The sequence below is a fragment of the Mustela nigripes genome, chromosome 8, assembly GCF_022355385.1.
Source record: "Mustela nigripes isolate SB6536 chromosome 8, MUSNIG.SB6536, whole genome shotgun sequence".
In the NCBI taxonomy this organism is placed as follows: Eukaryota; Metazoa; Chordata; class Mammalia; order Carnivora; family Mustelidae; genus Mustela; species Mustela nigripes.
Window position 1 is genome coordinate 7592235 of NC_081564.1, and position 25114 is coordinate 7617348.

The window sequence follows — 25114 nt, forward strand, 5'->3', positions numbered from 1 at the left end:
TTGAGAAAAGTGTTTTAATGTTTGGTCCTTGACCACCGCAGCGGGCCTTTTCTCAAAGGACACACACTATCTTGTGACAGCACGGACCAGAAGAGGAACCACAGCCCAGGCACAGCCCGCATGCTAAGGGTCCAGTGACCACACCCAGCAGTCCGTCCTTCCCTCATAAAGTGCTTGACCAGAGACGCTGGGGCTCAGCTGGGAGCTGGACGAGGCCCCAGTGGCGGGAGCACCACTGCCCTTGGGCCAGAGGTCACCCCAACACCCCAGGTTGCAGGGTGCTTTGCTCTGCACATCCTACACACAAAACAGCTGGGTGACCATGTCGTTCTCGTGCAGTGGAGATGGATTCAGAATCTGGAACTTTCTCTGAGATGACACAGCAGCCTTTTCTCCCTCTTGGCTGTGCTCTGATGAGGGCCACGGGGAGCCCTGTTGTGGAGGAGCATCACTGGTCCATCTCACTGCCAAGACCCTGCAAAGAATGATAACGCTTATTGTTGACGGATGCGCTTATGGATAAATGTACCCCCAGCACGTGCTGCACGCAGGTGAGTCGGGAGAATTCGGGGCGGGTGAGAGGCCTTTCGGGCACCCCTTCACAACTGAACATACTCAGCTTAGTCCTTGAGCAGGGGGTCTCAAAGCATGGTGCCGACCCCTCTTGCTATGTGAGGCAAGTTTAAGTAGTGTGGGGTTTTGTCATAATATTCGTTATCATGACTAACCTGAGACATCACTAATTAAGATGAGGCTAGATTTTTTTTTTTTAAGGATTTTATTTATTAGAGAGTGTGCGTGTGAGTGAGAGCATGCACAAACGGGGGGAGGGGTGGAGAGGGAGAAGCAGGCCCCCCCCCCCCAGCTGAGAGCCCAATGTGGGCTCCATCCCAGCACCCTGGGATCATGACCTGACCTGAGCCACCCAGGTGCCCCAAAACTAGATTTTAAAGAGTGATGGTCTAGAAGTCTAGAAGAAGGAGCACTGTATGGCCACCTGGGTTGACCACATGCCTGGTAGCACCTCTGTGTTAGGGCCTCGCCCAGTACTCTGGGTGCTCACCACTGGCGTGAGAGACGTGCAGGAAGCAAGGTGCTGGGACCTTTAGGAGGGGACCTACCTGCTCATAGTCCTCCACATACTTGTATTTCTTCTCCCGGTAGTAGTTCCTCTTCTTCATGCAGTAGAGGACAATGACGTCACAGAGCACCGTCGCCTGAGTGTGGTAGAGAGTGAGAGAATGAGCCAGGCGGGATGCTTTAGCCGGTTATTCTGTGCATGTCCCTTCCCAGCAAAGCCCGGAATTTTCCAAGGAAAGGCGAGGCCCCAAGGGCTGTGGTCTTGGAGAAGGGAAGGTGAGGTGGGGCTGGAGGCAAGGGCAACAAGCCTAGATGGTCTATTCTAGAAACGAGTTTAGGGTCAAGGGGAAGCCCCAAGATGCCAGTGGAGGGTCTCGCCTTGCTGTGCTAACTACTGCTGCGGAGGCCCCCAGCCCCGGGGGGTGAAGGAGCAGTCTAAGTCACTCACCACCCCTAGGAGGGCCAAACCGGAGCCAATGTTGATCATGGTGGGGATGATGTCAAATTTCCCAGCCTGCAAAAGACAGGAGAAAAAGAAACAGTCGTGATAGAGGGCATGAGCAGATAAAAGGTGGGGAGAGGGCCCCCTTTCTGGCCAACCCAGAAGCCTGGGTCTCAGCCAGTGCCCCAAGAGGAGGTGGCGGCCAGGCTACCTTTCCAAACACTATGATGTCGAAGCGGATGCCATAGGCCTTGATGAGCGTGCGGTGTTCGGCCCCAGTCGGGTCACTGTAGTACTTGGCAAACCTAGGGATGGAGGACAGGTGAGAAGCCGATGGGTACGGGGCAGGGACAGACAAGTGGCTGGATTCACCCTCTGGGTCCTGGATGGGGAATATCAGAGCAGAACTTCCCAAGGCACTCTTAACGGATGACGCCTGAGCTGGAACCTCTGACTCTGAGTAGCCCCCATATCACAGCTGAGCCAAGGAGATCTGGCCACTGACAGAATGTGGCCTGTGAGCCCCAAACCCCAGGACTGCCCTGTGGGTGGGGGGCACGGGGCCGGCCATGACCCTTCACAAGCCTCACAAAATCTGCACTGGACATCTTTTTTAAAGAACCACTGACCCACTGATGGATAAATGAATAAATAAAATGTGGCATATCCACACAACAGAATACTATTTGGCCATAAAGAGAAAGCAATGATACATACTGTAACACGGATGAACCTCAAAACAACAAAACACAATACTGAGTGACAGAAGCCGGTCACAGAAGGCGACACTGTGATTCCATTTATAGGCAAGTCCAGAGAGACAGGAAGTAGACAGTGGTGGCCGGGACAGGTAGGAGGGAGGACAGAGGTGATGGCCGAAGGATACAGGGTTTCTCACTGAGGTGATGAAAGTGTTCTAAAATTGAGGCGATAGTCTTAAAACTTCATGACTAAACACGATTCAGTCCCACACTTTAAGGGGATGAACTCCATGGTATGGGAAATATTCTCAATAAAGCCATTAAAAAAAGCAAAACCTGACAAGGGGGAATGGAATGGTGGTGGGGGGGCGGGGGGCACTGTTGAGCCATGAGGCCATTTGCTGCCTGTGTTATACAGGACATTGGTTCAGAGAAGCCTGAACTCGTAGTCTATGATCGCTCTGGCTCACGGCATCCACGTCCTGGTTGGGAATCAGGTGGGGCCTGATGCTAGTTCTGGTGAGGTCTCCCATCAGCTTCTCTCTGCCTGAGGTTCTGACCCAAGCTTGAGGTTGAGGCTCACTGTGGAAGTGGTTTCTAGAACTGTGTAACAGTAGAAATAGAGCAACACAAATCTAATTTTTCTCTTTGGGAAAAAATTCAAATAGCTCCCCTAGTATTAGTGAGCCAAAGTGATAGCTGACTGCAGTTCCAGGCGGTTCTAAGATCACAGGTGTCTTTGATTGTTACATGTTACCACTAGAGGGAGACAAGCGCAGTACAAAAGCCCCTCAGACCTCCTTGGGTGGCCCCGGCAGAGCTACTTTAAGAGTGGCAAAATGCATGGAAGAGACCGCAGAGCACCCACAAAAATGTTCATGGCTAAGGTTTTTGCTACTTCAATGAAGTGGTAGACCTGACCCTGGCCCCTTGATCCTTCCATCAAATGACGGGCTCTCCTGGGTTGAACACTGTCACCCAGGGTTTGTACTCATCAGGAACTTGTAAATGTGAAATCCAAGTAGGGAAACAGGGTCTTTGCAGGTAGGAGTTAAGTTGAGCTCGTACTGGATTAGCGTGGACTCTGATTCCATATGACTGGTGTTCTATGAGGAGGGGACCCACAGAGATGTGCCCAGAGAGGCAAAAAAAAGGTGCTGGCTTTGCTGACACCTTGATTTTGGGCCTCTGACCTCCAGACTTGTGAGAGAGTAACTTCCTGTTGTTTTAAGCCACCCACTTTGAGAAAGTCTGTCAAGGCAGCCCCAGGACACATATATGGTACTTTCAGCAGGGAAATACCAGTGAAGGCCTTTCCTGAGGCTTAGACCTGCATCTTCCATACCCTGGAGATTCCAGGGGCAGACCTGGTCTTTGAGAAACTAATTCCTGGGTCTTTGGACCAGAGGATCACAAGCTCACCCATTCCTCAAAATCAGTGAGCAGAGGTTGAGGCTGGCCCCAGGAAGCTCCAGCAGCCAGGCTCTCTTGGCTGTTGTGCCAATTGTCTCAACATGATTTCTGAAGTAAGGGGCACAGGAGGCTTTCGGGGGCCAGGAAAGCATAGGTACGAGGCTCTGCTTGGACACTCTCCCTGGCACCTAGCCTTCCCACCTGCCCTTGGGCGGCTGAGCGAGTGCTGGTCTTCGAAGGGCAGGGACGGCCCACTGGGGAGTGATCCAGCTGCTGTCACTCCTGCCCCTACACAGGAGAACTGGGGCCCAAGCTCACGCCTACCTGAAATTGTAGCCAGGGGACACATTGTGGTCCACATCCCGGGTGTCCAGGCGACGGAAGGAGTACCTGGGCAAGCAGAGGGAGGAGGTTCTGTCCAGGTTGCAGTTCCACTTGATCTGGATACCCATGATGCCTCCCTGTGGGTTGTGAGCAGAGAGAGCGAGCAAGCTTTCCTTGGGGCCTGTTCTAGAATGACGTGTGTTGAAGACTGCGTCAGAGAAGCCAGGGGCCTGTGCCTACCTCGATGGCCATGTCCTGGAAGTTGTGCCCTGCGCTGTCCACTATTTTGCCAAGACGGAATATGGGGCAGAAGGGATCTGTTACAGCGTCATAAGTACATGATTTGAGGTAAGTAGTGGTGATGTTGGGAAGAATATTCCTCCTAAAGTCAGGAAGAAGCAGAAATGAAGTGAGGAAAACCTCAAAGAAAAGCCAGAAGTCACTCTAAAACATTGGGGGAACTCACGCGGCCGGCCACCACTTACTTGCTGAAATTAAATTTCGGGTACCAGATGTTGTTCTTAACCAAAAGGGTGAAGTTTTCCGCAGCCTTTAAAAAAGCTGGTCTGAAAAAAAAAAATTATAGTGTATTGTTAATAAAACACACATATACGTATACTCACTTCCTTGGATAATATTTTTAAAAAAGCACATGCACGTGTGTCTTACAATGTCATCTTCTCAAGAAAAAAAGTGAAACATCTTGAGCATTTTCTACTCTCTTCTGCATAAACACCAGGTCAGCAGGGGAGACTAAACCAAGCCTTTCCATTTCTTCCTCTTGTGCCTCTTGCCGAAGGCAGTGAAAGCTGAAGAGCAGGAGGAATAGCTAAGGAGGGGTGGTGCCCAGTGGCCTCCCAGGGAAATTATTCGGCCTGCAGGCTGGAGGGGGTTTCAGAGCTCACCTTCCACAGATCGGGTTTTTCAAGTCAAAGCAACGATAAATTCAACCACAGGGTGGATCCTGACCTCATCTCCAAAGTACATAAAAATCACGTGTCTGTTGGCGCACGGCCTTGACTCTGAAGGGCCACGTCAGCTCCGGGCTGACAGTACAAGCTGCTTCTGTCTCCAAGGGGACCCCACTTCTCTGGTTGGCTTCTATAGGAGAATCTGGTGCTGTGCGCAGAACCCTCTGTGTGTGTCTTGGGGGGGCACCCCTGATCCAGGTGGAATCTTGGAGTTATAAACAGAATCAACAGTCTTCTCAACCCTGAGACAGAAGCAAGGCCACACAGCAAAGAGCCCAACTTGTCAGTGCTGATGCCATGAAAGGCCCTGACCAAGGCACTTTTCCCAGGGCTTCAAATCCCCTCATTCCTGTATCCAGAGGGATGCTAACTACTGCTATTTTTTCCAACCACTGTCATTCCCTATACTATAATTTCCCCCCACATCTGTCTACCTCATGTGCAAAACTTTTTTTTTAAAGGTTTTTATTTTTAAGTAATCTCCACACCCAAAGTGGGGGCTCAAGCTCATAACCCTGAGATCAAGAGCCGTGAGCTCTACCCATTGAGCCAGGCAGGCGTCCCTCATATGCAATACTTCTAAGGCTGATTCACTGTGCTTAAAAAAAAAAAAAAAAAAAAGGTGAAATTCACATAATGTAAGATTAACCATCTTAAAGTGTTTAATTCATTGGCATTAAACACATTCAGGATGTGCAACCATCTCCACCATCTGGTTCTAGAACATTTCCATCACCCCCAAAGGAAACTCTGTACCCATTTAACAGCGGCTATCTATTCTCCCTTCCCCCCAGCCTTTGGGAACTACTCGACTTTCTCTAGATTCGTCTAGTCTGGATCTTTCTGATAAATGGAATCATACAGTATGTGGCCTTTTGTGTCTGGCTTCTTTCACTTAGTACCCCATTTTCCAGGTTCATCCATATTATAGCATGTAACACTTCATTTGTTAATAAAGATTTATTTATATAACTATATCTATATCTATAAATCCATCCCCCATAATGTCTTTGGACTCTGGAGTGCATTTCACACAGAGCATTTTTCTTGGATCCAGACACATTTTGAGTGCTCAAAAGCCACCCATGGCCAGTGGCACTGATGTTAGGGAGCACAGCTCCCTAAAACAAAAAGATCCTTTCTAAAAGGATTAAAAGGAAAGATCTTTTCTACCTCAAAAATCCTAGATTCCTTTTCTCTTTGTGTTTCCTTCCCTAGTCTGAGCTGCTGCCCTCAGCAGTCTTGCAACCAGAGGCTCTCATCCATTTCTTCTCTTGCAGCACAGCCTGGAGAGGGTTCATGGGGCTCCCTGCGCCCCGGCCTCATCCAGGCCTCAGTCCGAACTCTGAGTAAGGAATGCTGAAATTGCAAGCAGTTCTGGGAGCACAACCTCTAACCCCCTACCCCAGTCAAAGCAGAGCCAATTACTACTGGGCAGAATGTTTTATTTTAGGGCACCCCTGAACCTGCTCTACTTAATATAACACACTTCAGTGGACATGAATTATTTTCTGGCCCAGTCTCTGCTTCCTTCTTTTCTGGTAACAGAACCCCCAATTTCCTTTGGAAGCCCCATCTCACTACTCTCAGGAGGTGTTCCTTGGGTGGGACTGAGTCCGCCTTAGCTCCGGGGAGGGGCAGGTGACTTGGCCTGAGATGATTAGCAAAATCCACATTCCTTGGGGCACCTGGGTGGCTCAGTGGGTTAAAGCCTCTGCCTTCGGCTCAGGTCCCAGGGTCCTGGGATCCAGCCCCACATCGGGCTCTTTGCTCAGCAGGAAGCCTGCTTCCTCCTCTCTCTCTACCTGCCTCTCTGCCTACTTATAATCCCTGTCTGTCAAATAAATAAATAAAATCTTAAAAAAAAATGAAAATTAAAAAAAATCCACATTCCAGCCACAGTGACGGGCTGCGGGATGTGTTTGAAGACGTGATGATGGACAGCTCTAGAACCTCAACGGACAGCTGGGCTGGGAGACTTGGGGGAATGTCAGTCCAAAGGTACCTCTGGGGACTACACCAGGAGTCCTGCGAAGGAAGCCAATATGAGGGGAAGCAGAGTCAAAATCTGGAGACTCTGAAGCTGTCCTTTGAGACTCAGGTCTAGTCGTGCTGGGATCTTCCTAGTTCGTTAAAGCATCAACCGGCCCTGCTATGTGTGTGTCATAGGTAAGGCACTGAGAGCTGTTTCCTGGAGTTACTCGAAACCAACAGAGTCCAGACATAGGAATCAATCATCTGCACTCCTATGACAAGTGACAAGTACCATGGCCCACCACACTAGACAACTCTGGCGGTTGTCTGTGGTCCCCGCCCTGGGGAAGCCTGACTCCACACAGACACCAAGAGCACAAAACACACAAAGCTTAACTCCCCAGCCGTCTTCCCTTGAATAGGACTCACTCGGGCACGTGTGTGTCATTCTCCACTGGGCACCAGGCTGCCACCTCACATGTCTTCACAGTCTCATTGAACGGCACACATCTTCCTGTTGCGATTCCTGCAGGGGCAAGGACCCAGGTCCACAGGGGTCTCCTATTTCCTACTTCGCAAGGTACAGAGTGGGAGCACCACCCCAGCGTCCTGTGCAATCAATCCTGAGCTATTCCAACTCGGGGGTTTATACAGTTTCCAGAAATGAGAGGAAAATTGTTGCCTGAGTCTAGGAGCAGGGTAAGGGCAGTGCCAAGCCACAGCACAGGGCAAGATCTGGGATGATAGCTTCTGGGGCACAGGTGACAGGTGAAGGTCGAGAAGATCCTGGGTCCCTAATCTGAACACCAGGTTTCTTTAGGGTCTTGTGGAGGAATTGGGGAATGTGGGAGATTTCTCTGTCCTGAGAGAAGCCCCACAGGGGAGGCCATCTGGTCAGGGGCTGCCCATCCCAGGCTAAGTGTCTACTGGGGGTCACAGCTACGTGCTCATACCACTGCTGTGGGTGCCCGAAGAGCCAGCAACACAGTTGGCATCTGAATTACAAATAGTGGTCTTATCCGGAAGCTGGAAAAAGAAGAAAGCAGGACAACAAATTCCTCGTGGTCAGTCAGGTGTGAGGACAGGGGCCTGAGGCCCGAGGCTCGTCCCTGAGAAGCTGCCTACCTCAGGACAGAAGCCCTGGCTCTGGTTCTTGGTGATGATCATGTTGGTCATGACGAAGAGGGAGTTTTCCTCCTGTAGAGGGGAGACAGCATCACTCCGTTACCTTCAGAGGAATCAAGCCGAGCCACGAAGAATGCCAGTCCTTCATTTCATAGGACAGCACTTTCCACTTCTCCTGCATGCCATGTTGAGAACAATTTAAAAAATGATTTTTGATCTCTTGTTCTCTGAGAGCTTATAATCCAACTGAAGACAGGATTCAAATAAATACTTGTACCCAGTTCCCCCTGATCTCCAGAGGATGCCTGAAACTGCGGATAGAACCCAACCCTACATACGTTCCCTCTTTCCTGAGACACATATACCCGGTGATAAAGTTAAATTATACATTAGACACAGTAAGAGGTTAACAACAATGACTGATGCTAGTATAGAACAATTAGAGTGATCTGCTGTAATAGTTACATGAAATATAGCCCCTCTCTCTCAAAAGACCTATTATGCTGTACTCATCCTTCTTCGTGTGATGAGAAAATGGCTGCCTGGTGAGGGGAAGGGAGGCGAGGAGGCAGGGTGGGCCACGACTGACCTGAGGACAGGTCAGGGGAGGAGCAAGTGTTTCCGGCCTGCAGTTGTCTACAGGTAACTGAACCCGTGGGGGCGGGGCCTACTGCTCACATATGTTCATGGCGGCATTATTCAGAGTGACCCAAAGGTGGAACCAACCCAAATGTCTGGTGACAGATGAATGGGTAAACAGTCTGTGTTTATCTATACCTGTGCGTGTACCTATAATGGAACATGACCCAGCCATAAAAAGGAATGGAGCCCTGACACACGTTGTAACATGGAGGAACGCTGAAGCTATGACTCTAAGTCAAAGAAGCCGGACACAGTAAGGCGGACACATTGCAGGATTCGATTGTTATGAGGTTTCCATAGAGACACAAAGTAGACGAGTGGTGGCCCTGGAACTGGAAGGAGGGGTTAGTTGCATAATATCGTGAATGTACTAAGTGCCGCGGGATTTTCCAATCTGAAATAGTTACTATTATGACATATGAATTTCACCTCCATGGAAAAGGAGATGTCGATCACCTGAGGTGGTTCCTTAATAAAGATTGGTTTGTTGAGGGAAAAGAGCCAACAGGTACGCAAAACAGCCTCCGCCAAGCAGGTCACCTCCGAGGGACAAAAATACAAGACCACCAAAGTCGCAAATTTGGCTGGTTTTCTTTCCTAACTGAAATTAAGTTAATAAAACATTCTAGAGAAGACCCAGTCAGGGTCAGTAACTGGCACTTCTCTCTTTGAGAAGGTTCTGTTTTCTCCTCCCAGGAAGGTGCCAAATGGTTGATTTAAAGTTTCTGGAGTGCAAGTTCACTGGGGATGAGACTAAAGAGTTGGTCGCTAAGGACCTTCCAACTCCAGGAGTACAAGACAAAGACGCCCCAAAATTCTAGGTGGACCTCCCCCTCACTGAGCCATGACATTCTAAAATGAAATGCCAGAAGCTTTCTCTCAGCATCTCAGACTCCGGGAAGAGTGGAGTTAGCCCCGTGAGCCATCTGGGGGATCAGGGTAACTCAAGGATCAAAGTGTCTGTAGACATCTCCCCAGGTCTGATGAGGTAGAAGCTCTGGAAATGGCTGGCATTTTCCAAAGAGAGGCCTAGAACAAGCCATGCTGGGAGACAAGGAAATGACCCCAAAAGGAAGCGCGAGGATGTGGCGCGATGCCTGAGTCTCTCTCCTGGCAGCCCCGTCAGGGTCCTTGGTGTTTCCGCAGACACACGCTCTTCACCTGGTGCTACAGAAGGCTGTTCCTGTGACTCCCGAGATAGATGTGAACGATTCAGTAGGCTTTACTGTTGTTTCCTATTTCTTCTCTATTTTAAGCTTAGGGAAACTTCAGTCTGGAGATGAGCCAAGTAGAAGTGGGGCAAACAGATGTTCCATCTCCGGAGAAGCAGGAGGCCATTGTGAAAGCTCATGGAGGGAGCTCTGGGGCGCTCACGGAGCACTGGGCCAGAGCCGAGCTGGGAGGCGGGGCTGCTGCCCGTTCCTTTCCCCCTGAGGGGCAGAAGCAGTGGGCCCACACTCTTCCTTGGTCCCAGTGAACAGACTGAGGGTGATGGCCCCAGAGCTCGGCAGGACAAGGCCATGGCTTCACAGGAAGCAGTGATCTCTCTGTTGACACAGGTGTGTGCCAATAGGACCACCCACCTCCAGCAAACTACAAATCCCCTCTTCCATTTGACCTTCATTGCTCATTCGCTCAGTCTTCCCTCTGGGCAGCCCGCAAAACCCTTCTCTTGAGAAAGCAGGGGCAAGACACAGTTGAAGAAAGTTTCTCAAGTCTTTGTTTTTTCCAGCCAAGCTCTGAACCAAGAGAGATCTGGCCACCCCAGTCACCCTAGCCCGGGAGCCATCTGGAGGGAAATGGCAGGGTCTGGCTGTGGACCACAGTCATTACTATGGCTAAAGAGAGTCAATATTTGACTTGAAGCTTTGTGGGTTAACAGACTGGATACTACAATGCTGTATCAAATGCGTTCTTCCCTTCTCCTTTGTTTCTGATGAAATCCTATGCGGGCATGTCTGTTCCCTTCTGGTTTGGCTTTGGTCTCCCAATTACTGGCCGACTTTCTACAACTGTCTGATTTATCTTGTGGGCTAACAACAATAAAGCACATACGAAATGTGAAAAGGCAATATTTCCACCTGAATTTTTCCCAGGATTTAAAATATTTGCTTTTCCATCTTTGGGGCTTGAGACAGACTGAGATGTCTGCGTCTAAGCCAGCCATGATTTAAAGCAAAAGAAACAAGGCTGGTTGAATATTGCTTATTAGACCTTAAGGCAGAATGAGATTCTTCTGCACGGCTTTCTCGGACTAAGACAATTAGTCTGGGCCCTGGTGATATTAGAACTCTGCCAATCATTAATCAAGAGTGCAAAGTCTGTAAAGGGAACAGAGCTAATCAGAAGCTTTGGTGTTATTAGACAGAAGCCACGGTGAGAGTCATACCTGAGCTGGAATCACATAATCTGCCACATCCCAGACCCGGAATCCAAGTGTAGAAGTGTTGGTTACAGTCACGCCTTTGGCTTTGGTAGTAACTGAGCTGACCACAGAATCTGTTTCCTGGTAGCCTTTTTCCCACACAAACACCCACCTACAAAATAGAACAGGCCCCTTAAATTGCCATTAGAATTCTGGAAATTTGAACTGATGCTAGGGAACCTCTGATAGCCAAAGGCTGACAGTATAACATTCACTAATCACATGACTTTGCAAAACTGCTTGAACTTGGGAGACTCCACTTCTACTTCTGCAAAATGGGTGTAAAACCCAAACCATAGGGTGGTTTGTTGGAGATAAATGAGATGACACAGGTAAAGCACTTGGCACAGTGACCAGCACAAAGAAAGTACTCACGCTGTCTTTATTAGACATCTGAGCACTTTCAACACACTATGACCTGCAGAATTACCCAGAGATAATAAAAATTATGGTAATAGTTACCATTTGAGTGTTTTCAGGTGCCAAGCTCTATATATGCATTAACTAACTTAATCCTGACTACTTTCTAAGGTAGATATCATTATTATTCTCTAGTTTTACAGAGGAGGAAACAGACACAGAGAGTTTAAGTCACTCGCCCAAGGTCACACAGCTAGTGAATGACAAAGTCAGCATATAAACTCATGTCTTTTGCCTCTGAAGCCTCTTTTCTTGCCTTGTATGTTATACTCCCTGTAGAAAAAGAGAATCTCACTGCTCAAGTGATTTTATACTTGTTTTTTACTTTTTCTCCAAGAATTCAGGTCACATGTATGCTTCTCTTCTCTGGGAAGAATTGGAGGCATTACAACCAGTCTGAATAATTAAAAAATCTAAAGGCATTAGCGCATAGTGGTTAGGACACTGGAACACAAACAGAAGCCAGCGATCACGGTTCATTTCTCAACTGCACCATTAATCAGGCATAATTTTGGCCACGCTGTTTAATTTCTCTATGCCTCAGTTTTTCCCATCAATAAGATGGAAATGATAATAGGATTTCACAGGGTAGTTGTGAGGTTAAATGAATTTTGCATATCAGATGTTTAGAACAATATTTGTGTTACCATTGTAGACTGAAATTGGCCATGACAGGAGTATTTACACCATGGACATTGGCCAATGCTATAAATCAGAACTCCTTCCTGCCAGCTGTTATTAAACACCTATCAGCGACTATTACTGTTGCTATTATTTCTAGAAAAAAGAAACAAGCATCCTTCTCCTCTCCTTATAAGCCCTAGCTGCTGAGATTTCAAAAAATCACTGGTTTTGGTTACTTATAAGTTAGTCTGGTCTGAGCAGTCTCTATATTGTCCATCCTAGAGACAGCCTTTAAGGCCTTTTCTTCAGGGGTTCCAGGAATTTAGCTGCAATATAAGATTTCACTTAAGTCTATTCAGGCACACAGAAACTTAGGGCAGGAAGGTTTCTATTATTTTACCATAGTGTGCAGTGAGTTGCTACAGCAGAGACACATGGTTTTACGGGAATCACTATGTTATTACCTATTTACTCATATGACAGATAACAGAATTAGATCATGGAGAAATGCATGTTTAGTCTAAGATGAACTGGATTAGGAAGATTTGAGATGTGTTAAAGAAAGAAAGAAAGAAGCCCTCAGAGTTCAGATCCTGAGTCAGTTTTGATCACAGGAAGATGGATAAATGCAATGCATTTACTGCTTTATAGATCCTCATGATCAAAGTAGCAAACACTCCAGGACCCCTAGAAAGCTGTGCTGCCCAGCAGAAATAGAACACAAGCCACATACATAGTGTACTTTCTAGTGGCCATGGTAAATTAATTTTAGTGATAGATTTTATGTTATCCAGTATATCCAAAACATTTTAACATGTTGTCGATGTAAGATGTATTAATGCGGTATTTTAATTTTTTGGTTGTCTTACACTATGTTTTTGAAATCCGGTGTGAATGTTACGGTGATAGAGTATCTTGATTTGGAGTAGGTATATTTCAAGACCTCAACAGCTGCAGATGACTAGGGGCTACTGTATCATACAGTGCAGCCATAGACACTTCCTGTAGTCTAGAACTTTAAAGATACCCTGAGACAGAGTTAAACTAATCCTCCCCCTAGTATCAAAAGCCAAGAGGAAATAGCTGGGAGCCTTTCATTCTAAATACTTCCAATCCGACCCAGCAATGCGAGTTTAGTTAACCAGTAATTTGCAGGTCTCAAAATTTAAGGGGGCATCACAATCACTGGGGGGCAAGAAGTTGGTGGTGGTGGTACTTAACGAGACTCACTAAATCCAAACCTGGGAGTAGGCCAGGTGGTTCTGGTGTACAGCCCATATGTGTGGGAAGCCATTTCACTGAATCCTCTTGAACTCAACCGCTGCTGGGCTGATGGTGTTAGAAGCCATACCTGCCTGATGGTATGAATTCCGTGGATAGTGTTAACATTCCAAGCCCCGCCCCAGGGTGGAGGACCTGTTACTTTATACAATTCCTCAGGTGAGTCTTTTGTGATCAGGAAGGTTTAGGAAACACTAGGACATTGGTTCTCAAACTGCTCCCCATCAGAATCGCTTGGGGAGTCAGTCATACTCCATAGCCAATTAAATGAGAAGGTCTGGGGATGGGAGTCAGCAATCAGTACTTTTAAAAGATTCCCCAAGGTTCTAATGCGCAGCTGGGGACCACAGCATTAAGCCTTTTAAGAAAAGGAATGCCAGAGCAGGTAACATCTGTCAGCTCAGCAGCTCTAGACACCATTAACACCCCAGGTGGATCTTGAAAGTGGGCCCAGTTAATTTCTACCTCCTCTCGAGTTTCATTAAATTGTAACGGGTGCACTCAATTAAAATTAAGCATTTGGTGAGGGGACAGAAGGTGGCAGGATATATGGAAATATAAGAGGGCAGCATGGGGAACGATAAGAACGTTCCTAAGAACGCCACAAAACGAAGTGAACTAACTTTATGTGCTTTTTAGAGTGTGACCTCTTCATCAGCTTGGGTTACCACGCGATACCTAAAGGAAAGGGCCGGAAGCCACTGGCCCAAAAGGACCCAAACGGAAAGTCCAAGCCTTGGTTTCTGTGTGTAGATCATCAGAATGGGAAGTGAAGAGCAAAGACTGAAACGTTAAGGGCAAAGCCGAAGGACAGCGTGGAGCAAATCAGGGAACAAGAAGCAGGAAGGGTGAGGATGAAGATCTAGGCAGGCTTTGCTCTGAAAATGCACAGTATCAAAGCCGTCTGCTGCCCGGCAGCCCGGCCCACCTCCCGGCCCTCCCGGGACCAAGATCCGGGGAGTCGTAGTCCTCCGCCTCTGGTGGCCGCCCCCCGGACAGCGCCTGGAGGCCACCTGCGGGGCTCGCCCGGTGACCTAGGCCAAGAGCAGCATGTGCACGGCCGGGACCCAGAAGGGGAGTTCCTGGCCGTCGCGACTCGTCCGGACCCCCGAACCCCTCGGGGACGGCGCCCGCGGCCGCGCTCACCCGATGACGTAGGCCAGGATGAGCAGCTGCACGGCCCGGTTCATGAGCCCCACTTTACGGCTGCGGATGAGCACGATGCGCGGCGTGTCGTACTCGAACAGGAAAGAGGCCAGCCCCACGCACCAGCCCGCCATGGCCCGCTGCCGCCGTGCCGGCCGGCCCCGCGCTCTGCGCCCGGCGGCCCGGCCCGCCGCCTGCTACGCGCGCCCGGGAGCCCCGCCCAGGCGGCCCGCGGCCCGCGACGCCGCTACTCGTGTGGGAGGGCCCGGAAGGAGGCGGCGCTGAGTCTCGGGGCGGGGGCCCGGCGGAGGCGACGTTCCCCTCGGGTACGAGCGGCTTTCCCGGGGGGGTGTGGGACCCGTGAGGAGGGAGCGAGCTCTGCCTTGAGGAGGAGTGACCTCGTCAGTAGGGCTGGCGAGAACCAGCCACCCCCGCAGATTGCATTGGCTCCACCAGAAAGGGGTGACCTCCTCCCTGGGGACGAATGACCCTCTGGAGGGCCGGGGAGAACGAGTAACCGTCCTAGCGGAGATAGAGCCGTGGTGGAGAGTGACCGCTCCCTTGGGAAGGAATTACTACTTGGGGGGCTAAGGGGGGGGGTGCTACTGAGCTACTCCTTTAGGTGGTCTAGGAGGTACGAGTAACCTGTGGGGGGTGGGGGGACTGGGACACCTTAGGAGAAAGCGCAGCCCCTCGGGTGGTCCCAGCGGTGCCTTCCCAACCTCTGGAGGAAGAACTAAATGTCAGGTGTCCTAGGAGCCCTTGGCTGGAGTCACACACCTTTTACAGTGGCCCTCTGGGAATTGAAGCCAGGCTGCAGCCCTACTCCCAATCCACATGCTTCCTTAGTTACAGGACGAGGGAAGAAGCATCCTGAGCCAGGGAGGGGTTTCGGTGACCAGCCTTTTTCAACTGAAAAAGTTTTATCACAACTTTAGGGACAATTGGAAAATGAAGGGAAGTGGAGGAAACCCCCACAGTTCCACTCCTCGAACATAATTTTCCACGTGTGTTCATTCCCTTTCAGGTATGTTTTCAAAGATACATTTTATATCGAGTTTCATTAATGCATTCAACATGTATTAATGTATTCAACATGTATTAATCAATATGCCAAGCCCAAACAGCCTGCCTTCATGGAGTATAAATCCTCATAGGTAGAAGTGTAGAAAATTTTAGTTTGTAAATCACAGGCACTGATCATGTTTTTTCCTGATTCATATGACTCGCATTTTCTGTGTTATTAGAGACTTGTCATAATGATCATTTTAAACAAATGGAGTGTTTCTTCCGGAGGGTATGCCATGATTTTCCTAGCCGTTCTCACCTGATTGCTTCTGGTTTGTGGAGCCTATGCATAATCTTGGATAAAATATTTTAGTTCATTTCCTGGATATGAGGTTCCTAAGCCATACCACCTTGTTTTTCCAGATTAAAAGTGTATAATAAGAGAATATGAAGGAAATAGACAGCAACTCTCTCTAGAGATGGAATTTTGAGTTAGAAGAATAGAGCTGCCACCTTCCTCAGTCCAAAGTGGTCCTAGGAGAAGGTGGTGATTAAGTTTCAGTGAGATTTTTATTCATTCGACAGATGTTACTGAGAACCTGTGGTATGCTTGGCAGCATTCTTGATGCTAGGGATAGGAGGGTGAATGGGTAGATGAAGTCTTTGCCAGTGTTGAGCTTGGTGCTGTTGGGAGGGCTTAAATTCAGTGTAGAAAAGGAATATATAGCTGCTTAATTCTTATTGGAAGGGGACTTAAAAATGCTTTCCTTAAGAGCCAAACTCAGTTCCAGCTCTTGTTAATGTTTATCCTACAGTGATGAGATGGTCTCAGCGTTACAAATCTTGACTTTAAATGGTTTGCGTGTGTTTTCTGGGTACCTGGCTGGCTCAATTGGTAAGCACATGACTCTGGATCTTGGGTTTGTGAGTTCAAGCCCCATGCTGTGTGTAGAGAGTACTTAAAAATAAAATCTTAAAAAAAATAAGTGGTTTGCTTGTGTTTTGGAACAAGGCAGGTAGGAAAAATGTGTAAGTTTTCCTAAATGACTAGTTGGTATTAAATCCTTAGGACCAACAAGAGAAGCTGATCTTGAAATGATTAGGAAAAGAAAGTTTTTCATTTATATTCTTGCCCTTACTTTATCTGTTTTTAAAAACAGCTTTCTTGAGGTGTAATGGACACATAAAAACCACATATTTAAAGTGTACAATTGGGACGCCTGGGTGGCTCAGTTGGTTGGACGACTGCCTTCGGCTCAGGTCGTGATCCTGGAGTCCCCAGATCGAGTCCCACATCCGGCTCCCAGCTCTACGGGGAGTCTGCTTCTCTCTCTGACCTTCTCCTCGCTCATGCTCTCTCTTACTGTCTCTCTCTCAAATAAATAAGTAAAATCTTAAAAAAAAAAAGTGTACAATTTTATAAGTTTGACATATATATACACACACATACACATGCACATACGTACATACCCATGGACGCATCACCACAGTCAAAATAGTGAATCTCTCCAGTGTATTAGCCAGCATAATCTTAGTTTGTATAAAGTGAAAGTAAATGCTGATTACAACTGGGACTTTTCACAAACCTACATTTTTTTTATTTTTATTTTTATTTTAAAAAGATTTTGTTTATTTATTTGATAGACAGAGATCTCAAGTAGGGGGGAGAGGCAGGCAGAGAGAGAGAGGAGGAAGCAGGCTTGCTGCTGAGCAGAGAGCCTGATGCAGACAGGACTCAATCCCAGGACCCTGGGGTCATGACCTGGGCCCAGGGCAGAGGCTTTAACCCACTGAGCCACCCAGGCGCCCCCTACATTTTTTTTTAAGTTAAACTATTGTTTATACAGATTAAAAGGCCATCTTAGTCAGGAAAATAAAACATGTTCTTTGTAACAAATGCAAACAATATAGAACTGGATAAAACAAAAATTGGGAGTCCCAGACTCTTCCTACAGAGGTAGCTTCCATACTTTTAAAGTCCCATTAAGAAAGAAAAATTGCTGCCAATTCTTTTTTGTTATTTCTGATTTTTGTTACACTTATTGAAAGATTTCCTTTGGGGGCATCTGGGTGGTTCAGGTGGTTAAGCATCTGCTTTCAGCTCAGGTCATGATCTTGGGGTCCTGGGATGGAACCCCACGGTGAGCTCCCTGCTCATCGGGTAGGCTGCTTCTCCCTCTACCTCTGCCATTGCCCATGCTCAGGCTTGTGCATTCTCTCTCTTAGGAATAAAGTCATTATTATTTTTTTAATCTTACAAAGCTGCTGTGTAGATTTTTTTATTATGTTCAATTAGCTGACCTATAATACAGCATTAGTTTTTGATGTGTTCAACAATTCATTAGTTGCCTGTAACACCCAGTGCCCATCACCACACGTGCACTCTTTAATACCCATCACCCTGTTGCCCCACGTACCTACATCTTAATCACATTCAGTTGCATATTTGTCATATGCTTAACTGAGTGTAGTCAGTTACTGAAACCATGGGAATTTAGTTTAAAAAAAATGAGATTTTCAGTAAAGGTGCGGAGACAATTCAATGAGGAAAGAAAAGTCTTCTCAATAAATAGTGTTGGGGGGCGCCTGGGTGGCTCAGTGGGTTAAAGCCTCTGCCTTCGGCTCAGGTCATGATCCCAGGGTCCTGGGATCGAGCCCCGTGTCGGGCTCTCTGCTCGGCAGGGAGCCTGCTTCCTCCTCTCTCTGCTTCTCTGCCTACTTGTAATCTCTGTCTGTCAAATAAATAAATAAAATCTTTAAATAAATAAATAAATAAATAGTGTTGGAACAACTGGATATCCACATGCGTACGATGAAGTTGGACCCTTCCCTGTCTCTTATCATATATAAAAATTAACTCAAAATGGATCAAACACCCAAGTGTAAGAGCAGAATTGTAAGGCTCAGATAAAAACATAAGTATAAATCTTTGTGACTTTGGATTAGGCAGTAGTTTTTTAAGACATGACACTGAAAGCACAGGTAGGTGACAAAACAAAAAATAGATAAAATTTAAAATTTCTGTGCTTCAGAGGACACCATCAAAAAAAAAAGATCACAACAAGATACCACTTCTTCCGCTAGCATGGCTATAATTTAAATTGTTCTTTTTTTTTTTTTTTTTAAAGATTTTATTTATTTATTTGACAGAGATCACAAGTAGGCTGAGAGGCAGGCAGAGAGAGAGGAGGAAGCAGGCTCCCCGCTGAGCAGAGAGCCCGATGTGGGGCTCGATCCCAGGACCCTGGGATCATGACCTGAGCCAAAGGCAGAGGCTTTAACCCACTGAGCCACCCAGGCGCCCCTAGCATGGCTATAATTAAAATGAGGGACAGTCAAGAAGATGGCAAGGCTGTGGAGAAACTGGAAGACTTACACTGCTGGGAAAGTAAAATGGTGCAGCCCCTGGCAGTTCCTTAGAATATAAAACAATCACCATGTGACCTAGCAGTTCCATTCCTGACTATACTGTACACCCAAGAACTGAAAAGATATGTCCATGCAAAAATTTGTGCATGAATATTGACAACGTCATTCATAATAGCCAACACGTGGAGATCACCTAAATATCTCTCAGCTGATGAATGGAAAAACAAATGTGGTATGTCCAGACAATGGAATATTACTCCGCTGTAAGAAGGCAGGAAACACAGATACATGCTGCAATGATCCCGAATCTGGAGAACATGATGCTAAGTGAAAGAAGCCAGGTACAAAAGGCCACATATTACATGATTCTGTTTGTATGAAATGTACAGAATAGGAAAATCCATAGAGACAGTCAATTAGTGGTTGCCTAGGGCTGGGGGGAAGAGACAATGGGGACTGGTTACTAATGAGTACGAGGTTTCTGTTTGGTGTGAGGAAATGTTCTGGAAATTACGTAATGGTGGTAGTTGCCGAATCCTTGTGACTATCCTTTTTTTTAAAAAAAAGATTTATTTATTTATTTGACAGAGAGATCACAAGTAGACAGAGAGGCAGGCAGAGAGAGAGAGAAGCAGGCTCCCTGCTGAGCAGAGAGCCCAACATGGGACTCAATCCCAGGACCCCGAGATCATGACCTGACCCGAAGGCAGCGGGTTAACCCACTGAGCCACCCAGGCGCCCCTCCTTGTGACTATCCTAAAAGTCGCCTGTCTGTACATTTCAAAAGGGTGGCTTTTATGGTGTGTGAATCGTATCAAATTAAAAAGAAAAAAGAAAAACAGGGAGTAGATCATCAAGGCCTCAGAAAAAATGTGTGTATGCAGTAATGGGGCCAAACCTCATGTTCTTTCTTCAGAGGGAAGCACCTCAGACCCTTACCTAGAGCTGAGATTTTCTTTCTTACTTTCTTTTTTTTTAGATTTATGTGTTTACTTGAGAGAGAGAGAGCAAGAGGACAGGAGTGGGAGGGAGAGAGGGGGAGGGAAAGAGAATCTCAAGCGGATGTTGCACTGAGCACGGAACTGATGCAGGGCTTGATTCAGGACCATGAGATCACGTCCAGAGCTGAAACCAGGACGCTTAGGCAGCTGCACCACCCAGGTGCCCGCACAGAGTTTATTTTTAATTTAGATTAAGTTCTAACATTTGGATCATCTGGTTCCTTTGGTGCATACTAAGCCAGTTTATCACAACACTCCTCTAAAAACTACCCTCCCTCACAGAGCTGGCCCCGGCAGCCAAGGTTATACTATGTGACCTTATCAACTGGGCCACACAGGGAACCTAACCTGAAAGGCCAATCAGATTCTCTCCTCTGGTACTATGGCACTGGGAGAGAAGCAGCCCTTTGTTCTCTGCAAATGACTAGAACTGAGTTGATGTAACCTTCTGGTTGTGGCAGAGTCACATCTATAGATTAGCCCAGCAGGGGAGTTTGCAGAAACAAGAGTGAAACAGATAGACAAAGGGACACAGAGGTGAGAGTGACTAAGAAAATGGCCTCTTCGGTTTCTAAGGAGTTTCTGTTTCCTGCTTCTGCCCCCTTGGTTTGCTTTGCCACCATTGGCTGATAATAAATGTTCACTTTTCCCCCTTAAGCTAGTAAGCCTTGAAATTTGGAATTGAAAATACTTTGGCTATGATAGTAGGTTCCAAGAGGTGAAAAATGTACTGTCACTGGTAATGTGGGCATTAAATGTTTGTGTGAATGCAGCGGATTACAGGTAGGAGGCACTGCCAACAGGAAAAGCAGTAATAAATTAATAGCCCGTAAAAATAAATAAGTCCCTGTGAAAAGCAGAGCCAAGAACTCCAAAAAGGTCACCATTTACTTGAGAGGCTTGTAGTGGCTGACCTTGGTATACCTGAGGTTACAGTGGTTGTGAGCTACAAAAGGCTCATTAGATGAAGCTGTATTTTTTGTTCAGGAGTATCTTTAATGGCAAAAAAATGTTTAAATGAAGTGTTCAGGCATTTAAAGATGTAAGATTCACTTATCTGGCACATAGACATTGTGAAATACATCATTGTATAACATAATGACAGATACATCTAGTCCAAATGTTTAATTATATATACCTCCAGAAACAGCATATTCCCTAAATAAAGAATAAGTTGGTAGCAAAAGTGAGGAATAAATTATTTTATAATTTTGCTGCTTCTTTCCCCGGGGAGTCCTTGAGACTGAAGCTGTTATGGAATACAGAAGAAAAAAAAAACCAAAAAACCTCACTATTCTCTAATAGGCCATGTGCCGACCACAGCTAATCCTCCATCCCAGATCAGTGGCTCCCAACCCTATCCCACCCATTGTCCCTTTAACAGGAAAGGTTTTCTAAAAATCTCATTAGGAGCCCTGAAAGAAATTAATATGCGCTGTAATCTATTTACACTCAAATATGTGTATACATGTGATATTTGTATATATATTTGGTTTGCATTTTCATAATTAATGATATTGAATTTTTCACGTGCCAGTCTCTACATCTTGGAGAAATGTCTGTTCAGATCCTTTGCCCATTTTTTCGTTGAGTGATTTGCCTCTTTAAATTTTGTGAGTTCTTTATGTATTCTAGGTACAGTTCTTTAACAGATATGTGCTCTGCAGATGTCTTCTCCCATTCAGTGTGGGGAGATTACAGTATTGAAATGGAGAAAATGGGAAGTATGATATTCTTGCAGATGGACTGGATCTATTTCTGTCACTGTGTTTCAAAATCCCAGCGCATTTGACATTTGGTCTCAGATGTAAAAAAGACTTTGGAGACCACAGCCTTTGGACGACAACAGAGAGTAGGGGATAGTTAAGGGGAAAAGCTGGGAACTCAAGAAGCGATGAAGTAGTTGTGAGAGCGACCTATAAGGAGAAAGGTATTCAGGAATGGATCCCGTGTGCCAGACCCTGGGATATGATCATATACTGGTTGTGCACCCTTAGAGCTAGTAACTTTTCAGCATTGTGTTTCTTCATATGTCAAATGGAGATCGGTGTTACTGTGTCAAGTACGATATTGTCTTTATGAAGGACACTGTTAAATGCTTTCTAGGGTTCATTAATTCAGTCTCTCCCGAAGCACAAGGTGGGCACTGAGGAGTAAACAGACTTTGAGAGCCCACACTAACCGCAGAGTCGGGATTTGAGTCCACATTTGTCTGATTCCAGAATCTTTGCTTTTCACTATTTCATAATGTAGCCTTCAAATGTTGTGAAGTCACTTGGTTTGCTCTAAATCTTCATGTAATGTTATGTGGGATTGTTTTTATGGTTCTGTTGCCTGCTGTGTACTAAGAGTAAGGCATACTGACGATTCCGGGGATCAACTTGACACGGGAGAAACCTTGCTGGTAGAGATGATAGTTATTGGAAACCCATATGTTTTGTCCTGTTCCCTGATAGGAGCATACAATGTAACCAAATATCTTTCAAATTTACTTATGAACTATTAGATTCTAAATATTTGGAAGGATTAAACAACAGACTCAGGAAAATAAGACCCAAAGATATGGTCTCATTAGTGTCAAGTCTCATAACTTTCTAAGATGGGGTCTTAATGACTGTAGGAGGCAGAATAAAACCCTGCATCCTGGATCCCCGTTGTAATCCAGGAAACTTGTGACTTTGTTGCCTTCTGTGGCAAAAGATACTTTGCCAATGTGATTAAGGATTTTGAGATGGGGAGATTGTCCTGGATTATGCAGGTGAGTTTATTCACAAGGGTCCTTTAAAAAATGGACAGAAGGGGCTGAAGCATCAGTCAGAAAAGGCCTATCACAACAGCAGCACAGGTCAGAGTGATGAGATTGCTAGCGAGGGGCCACATGAGCCAAGGAATGAGGCTGGAAAAGGTCAACAGGTGAATTCCCTGTAGAGCCTTCAAAGGAATGCAGCCCTGCCAAGGCCTTGATTTGATTAGCCCACGAGACCCATTTTGGGTTTCTGACCTCCAGAACTACATAATGATATATTTGTATTGTTTTAAGCCACTAAATTTGTGGCAGTTTGTTACAGCACCAATAGGAAATGAATACAGTTACTAACTCCGTAGAAATATTATGAATATAAGAGTTGTAATTCAGATTAAGCTAGAAAGGATTTTATTTACCATTAATGATTTTAGTCACTAGTCTCTGGACAGTTTGGTTTGTTTCCTTCTGGGAGAATTTTGGTGTAAGTTTTTCTGTGTACACTCAAATATGTGGCAAGAGACCAGGGCTTGAGGGAGAAGTGTAGCGCTAACTCAATTAGATAAATGATTATTCCCCAACAAAATAAGTTTTAATTATTTTATTTATTTATTTATTTATTTTAAAGATTTTATTTATTTGGCAGAGAGAATAAGAGAGCACAAGCTGGGGCAACAGTGGGGAGAGAGAGGGAGAAGCAGACTCCCTGCCGAGCAGGAAGCCTGATTTGGGGCTCAATCCCAGGACCCTGGGATCATGACCTGAGCCAAAGCCAGATGCCCAACCATCTGAGCCACCCAGGTGCCCCCAAAAGAAGTTTTATAAGCATGGGGGGGGAACCCTCTCACCCAAACGAAATGAGAGCTTTAAAAAAATTCAAGACCATTTGTGTGAATTTGGATTTTTTTCTCTTAAAAAATAAATGGAAAAGTAAATCTTTTTAACAGAGTAAAAACGTTTGCCCCACTTAATAGTTTTGTGGTAACTAGGTAGGAATCCTATTCAGTGGTAGAAAAAGATATTGTGGTAGGTGATGTAAAGAGACAAAGGCTGCAAAGCACATATGTTTAACTTTAAAGTTTGTTTTTTTTTTTTTTTAAGATTTTATTTATTTATTTGACAGAGAGAAATCACAAGTAGATGGAGAGGCAGGCAGAGAGAGAGAGAGGGAAGCAGGCTCCCTGCTGAGCAGAGAGCCCGATGCGGGCCTCAATCCCAGGACCCTGAGATCATGACCTGAGCCGAAGGCAGCGGCTTAACCCACTGAGCCACCCAGGCGCCCACATATGTTTAACTTTAGAAGTTTAGAGTGATTCGAATCCCACTCAGGATGTACGTGGTACAGCTTAAACCAGGGGAAGTCAATCCTTGCGTGATAACCATCCCAGTTTGCCTAGGACTGAGATGGGATTTTCAGTGCTAAAACTGGGGAAGTCCCCTGGCAAACAGGGTGAGTTGGTGATCCTTGGAAGGACTAAGTCGTCTAGCTTCAGGAAGGCTCATGATAGCGTGGACCCTGACCAGGCCCCCACCAGCCATGGACTCTGCTTACCATACTTCCCCTCCCCACAACCCCGCCCCGGGGTCCACCTCAAGCATCACTCTTAAGAGACTTGTCCTGGTTAAACTTGAATTAGATCTGTTAACAAAAACCAGAAGGGGTTACTGCAAGAAGCAGGGATGCTTTCTAAGAAATGTAATCTCTAAACCTGACCTTCCCTGATTTTACATCAAACAACTTCAGGCTTACCTGGAAGTCTGAAGAAAAATGAAACAAAACAGTAGCAAGAGCAAAAAGCATCAAGGATGTACTTTTTTTTTTTTTTAAGATTTTATTTATTTATTTGACAGACAGAGATCTCAAGTAAGCAGAGAGGCAGGCAGAGAGAGAGGAAGGGAAGCAGGCTCCCTGCTGAGCAGAGAGCAGGCTGGATCCCAGGACCCTGGGATCATGACCTGAGCCAAAGGCAGAGGCTTAACCCACTGAGCCACCCAGGCTCACCAAGGGTGTCCTTTTTATGGGACTTGTCTCATAATGAAAACCCATCTCCTTTGTGCTCTAGTGAAGACAGTTTTCTGGAATATACGGATTGTGTGTTAATCTTCCCCAATCCCCAATGATCATTGTATTTTATTAGCCAAGGAACAGTCTCTATCAGATCTAAATCCAACACAATGGAACCCAGGTTTCTTTGGCAAAAGAAACACAGAACTTTCTATTCCAAAAACCACCTACATGTGAGTGATACTTAAAGGACTAAAGTCCTATTTTACAGTTGAGTTAAAGCTCCGTCTCATTTGTTTTTGATAAAACACTCTGGAAATGTTGCCTTTTTCTTATTATTATGCCCCCTCCTGTCCTAAGAGATTTGGTAATAATTGGTGGCTAAGAGAGAAACGAAAGCACAGAGGGAGGGACCTGTCA

General features: G+C 46.2%; 2 protein-coding genes across 2 annotated transcripts in view; one reads left to right on the forward strand and one right to left on the reverse strand.

Annotated features, from left to right (window-relative positions):
- On the reverse strand, window positions 1-14752 carry P2RX4 (purinergic receptor P2X 4). The gene is made up of 12 exons (XM_059408389.1): window positions 14569-14752; window positions 11062-11209; window positions 8031-8102; window positions 7859-7931; window positions 7335-7431; window positions 4446-4526; window positions 4201-4342; window positions 3961-4097; window positions 1734-1827; window positions 1529-1594; window positions 1122-1217; window positions 1-475 (listed from the first exon to the last, which is right to left on the reverse strand). Exons 1-12 carry the CDS (start codon window positions 14700-14702, stop codon window positions 449-451), a joined length of 1167 nt encoding a protein of 388 aa, XP_059264372.1. The 5' UTR covers window positions 14703-14752; the 3' UTR covers window positions 1-448.
- A 16-nt stretch (window positions 14753-14768) lies between these two features.
- Window positions 14769-25114, forward strand: part of IFT81 (intraflagellar transport 81) — a 194147-nt gene continuing 183801 nt past the window's right edge. The window contains exons 1-2 of the mRNA XM_059408391.1: window positions 14769-14894; window positions 15507-15595. The gene's annotated coding sequence lies outside the window, so the exon portion shown is untranslated. The remainder of the gene's footprint in view (window positions 14895-15506; window positions 15596-25114) is intronic.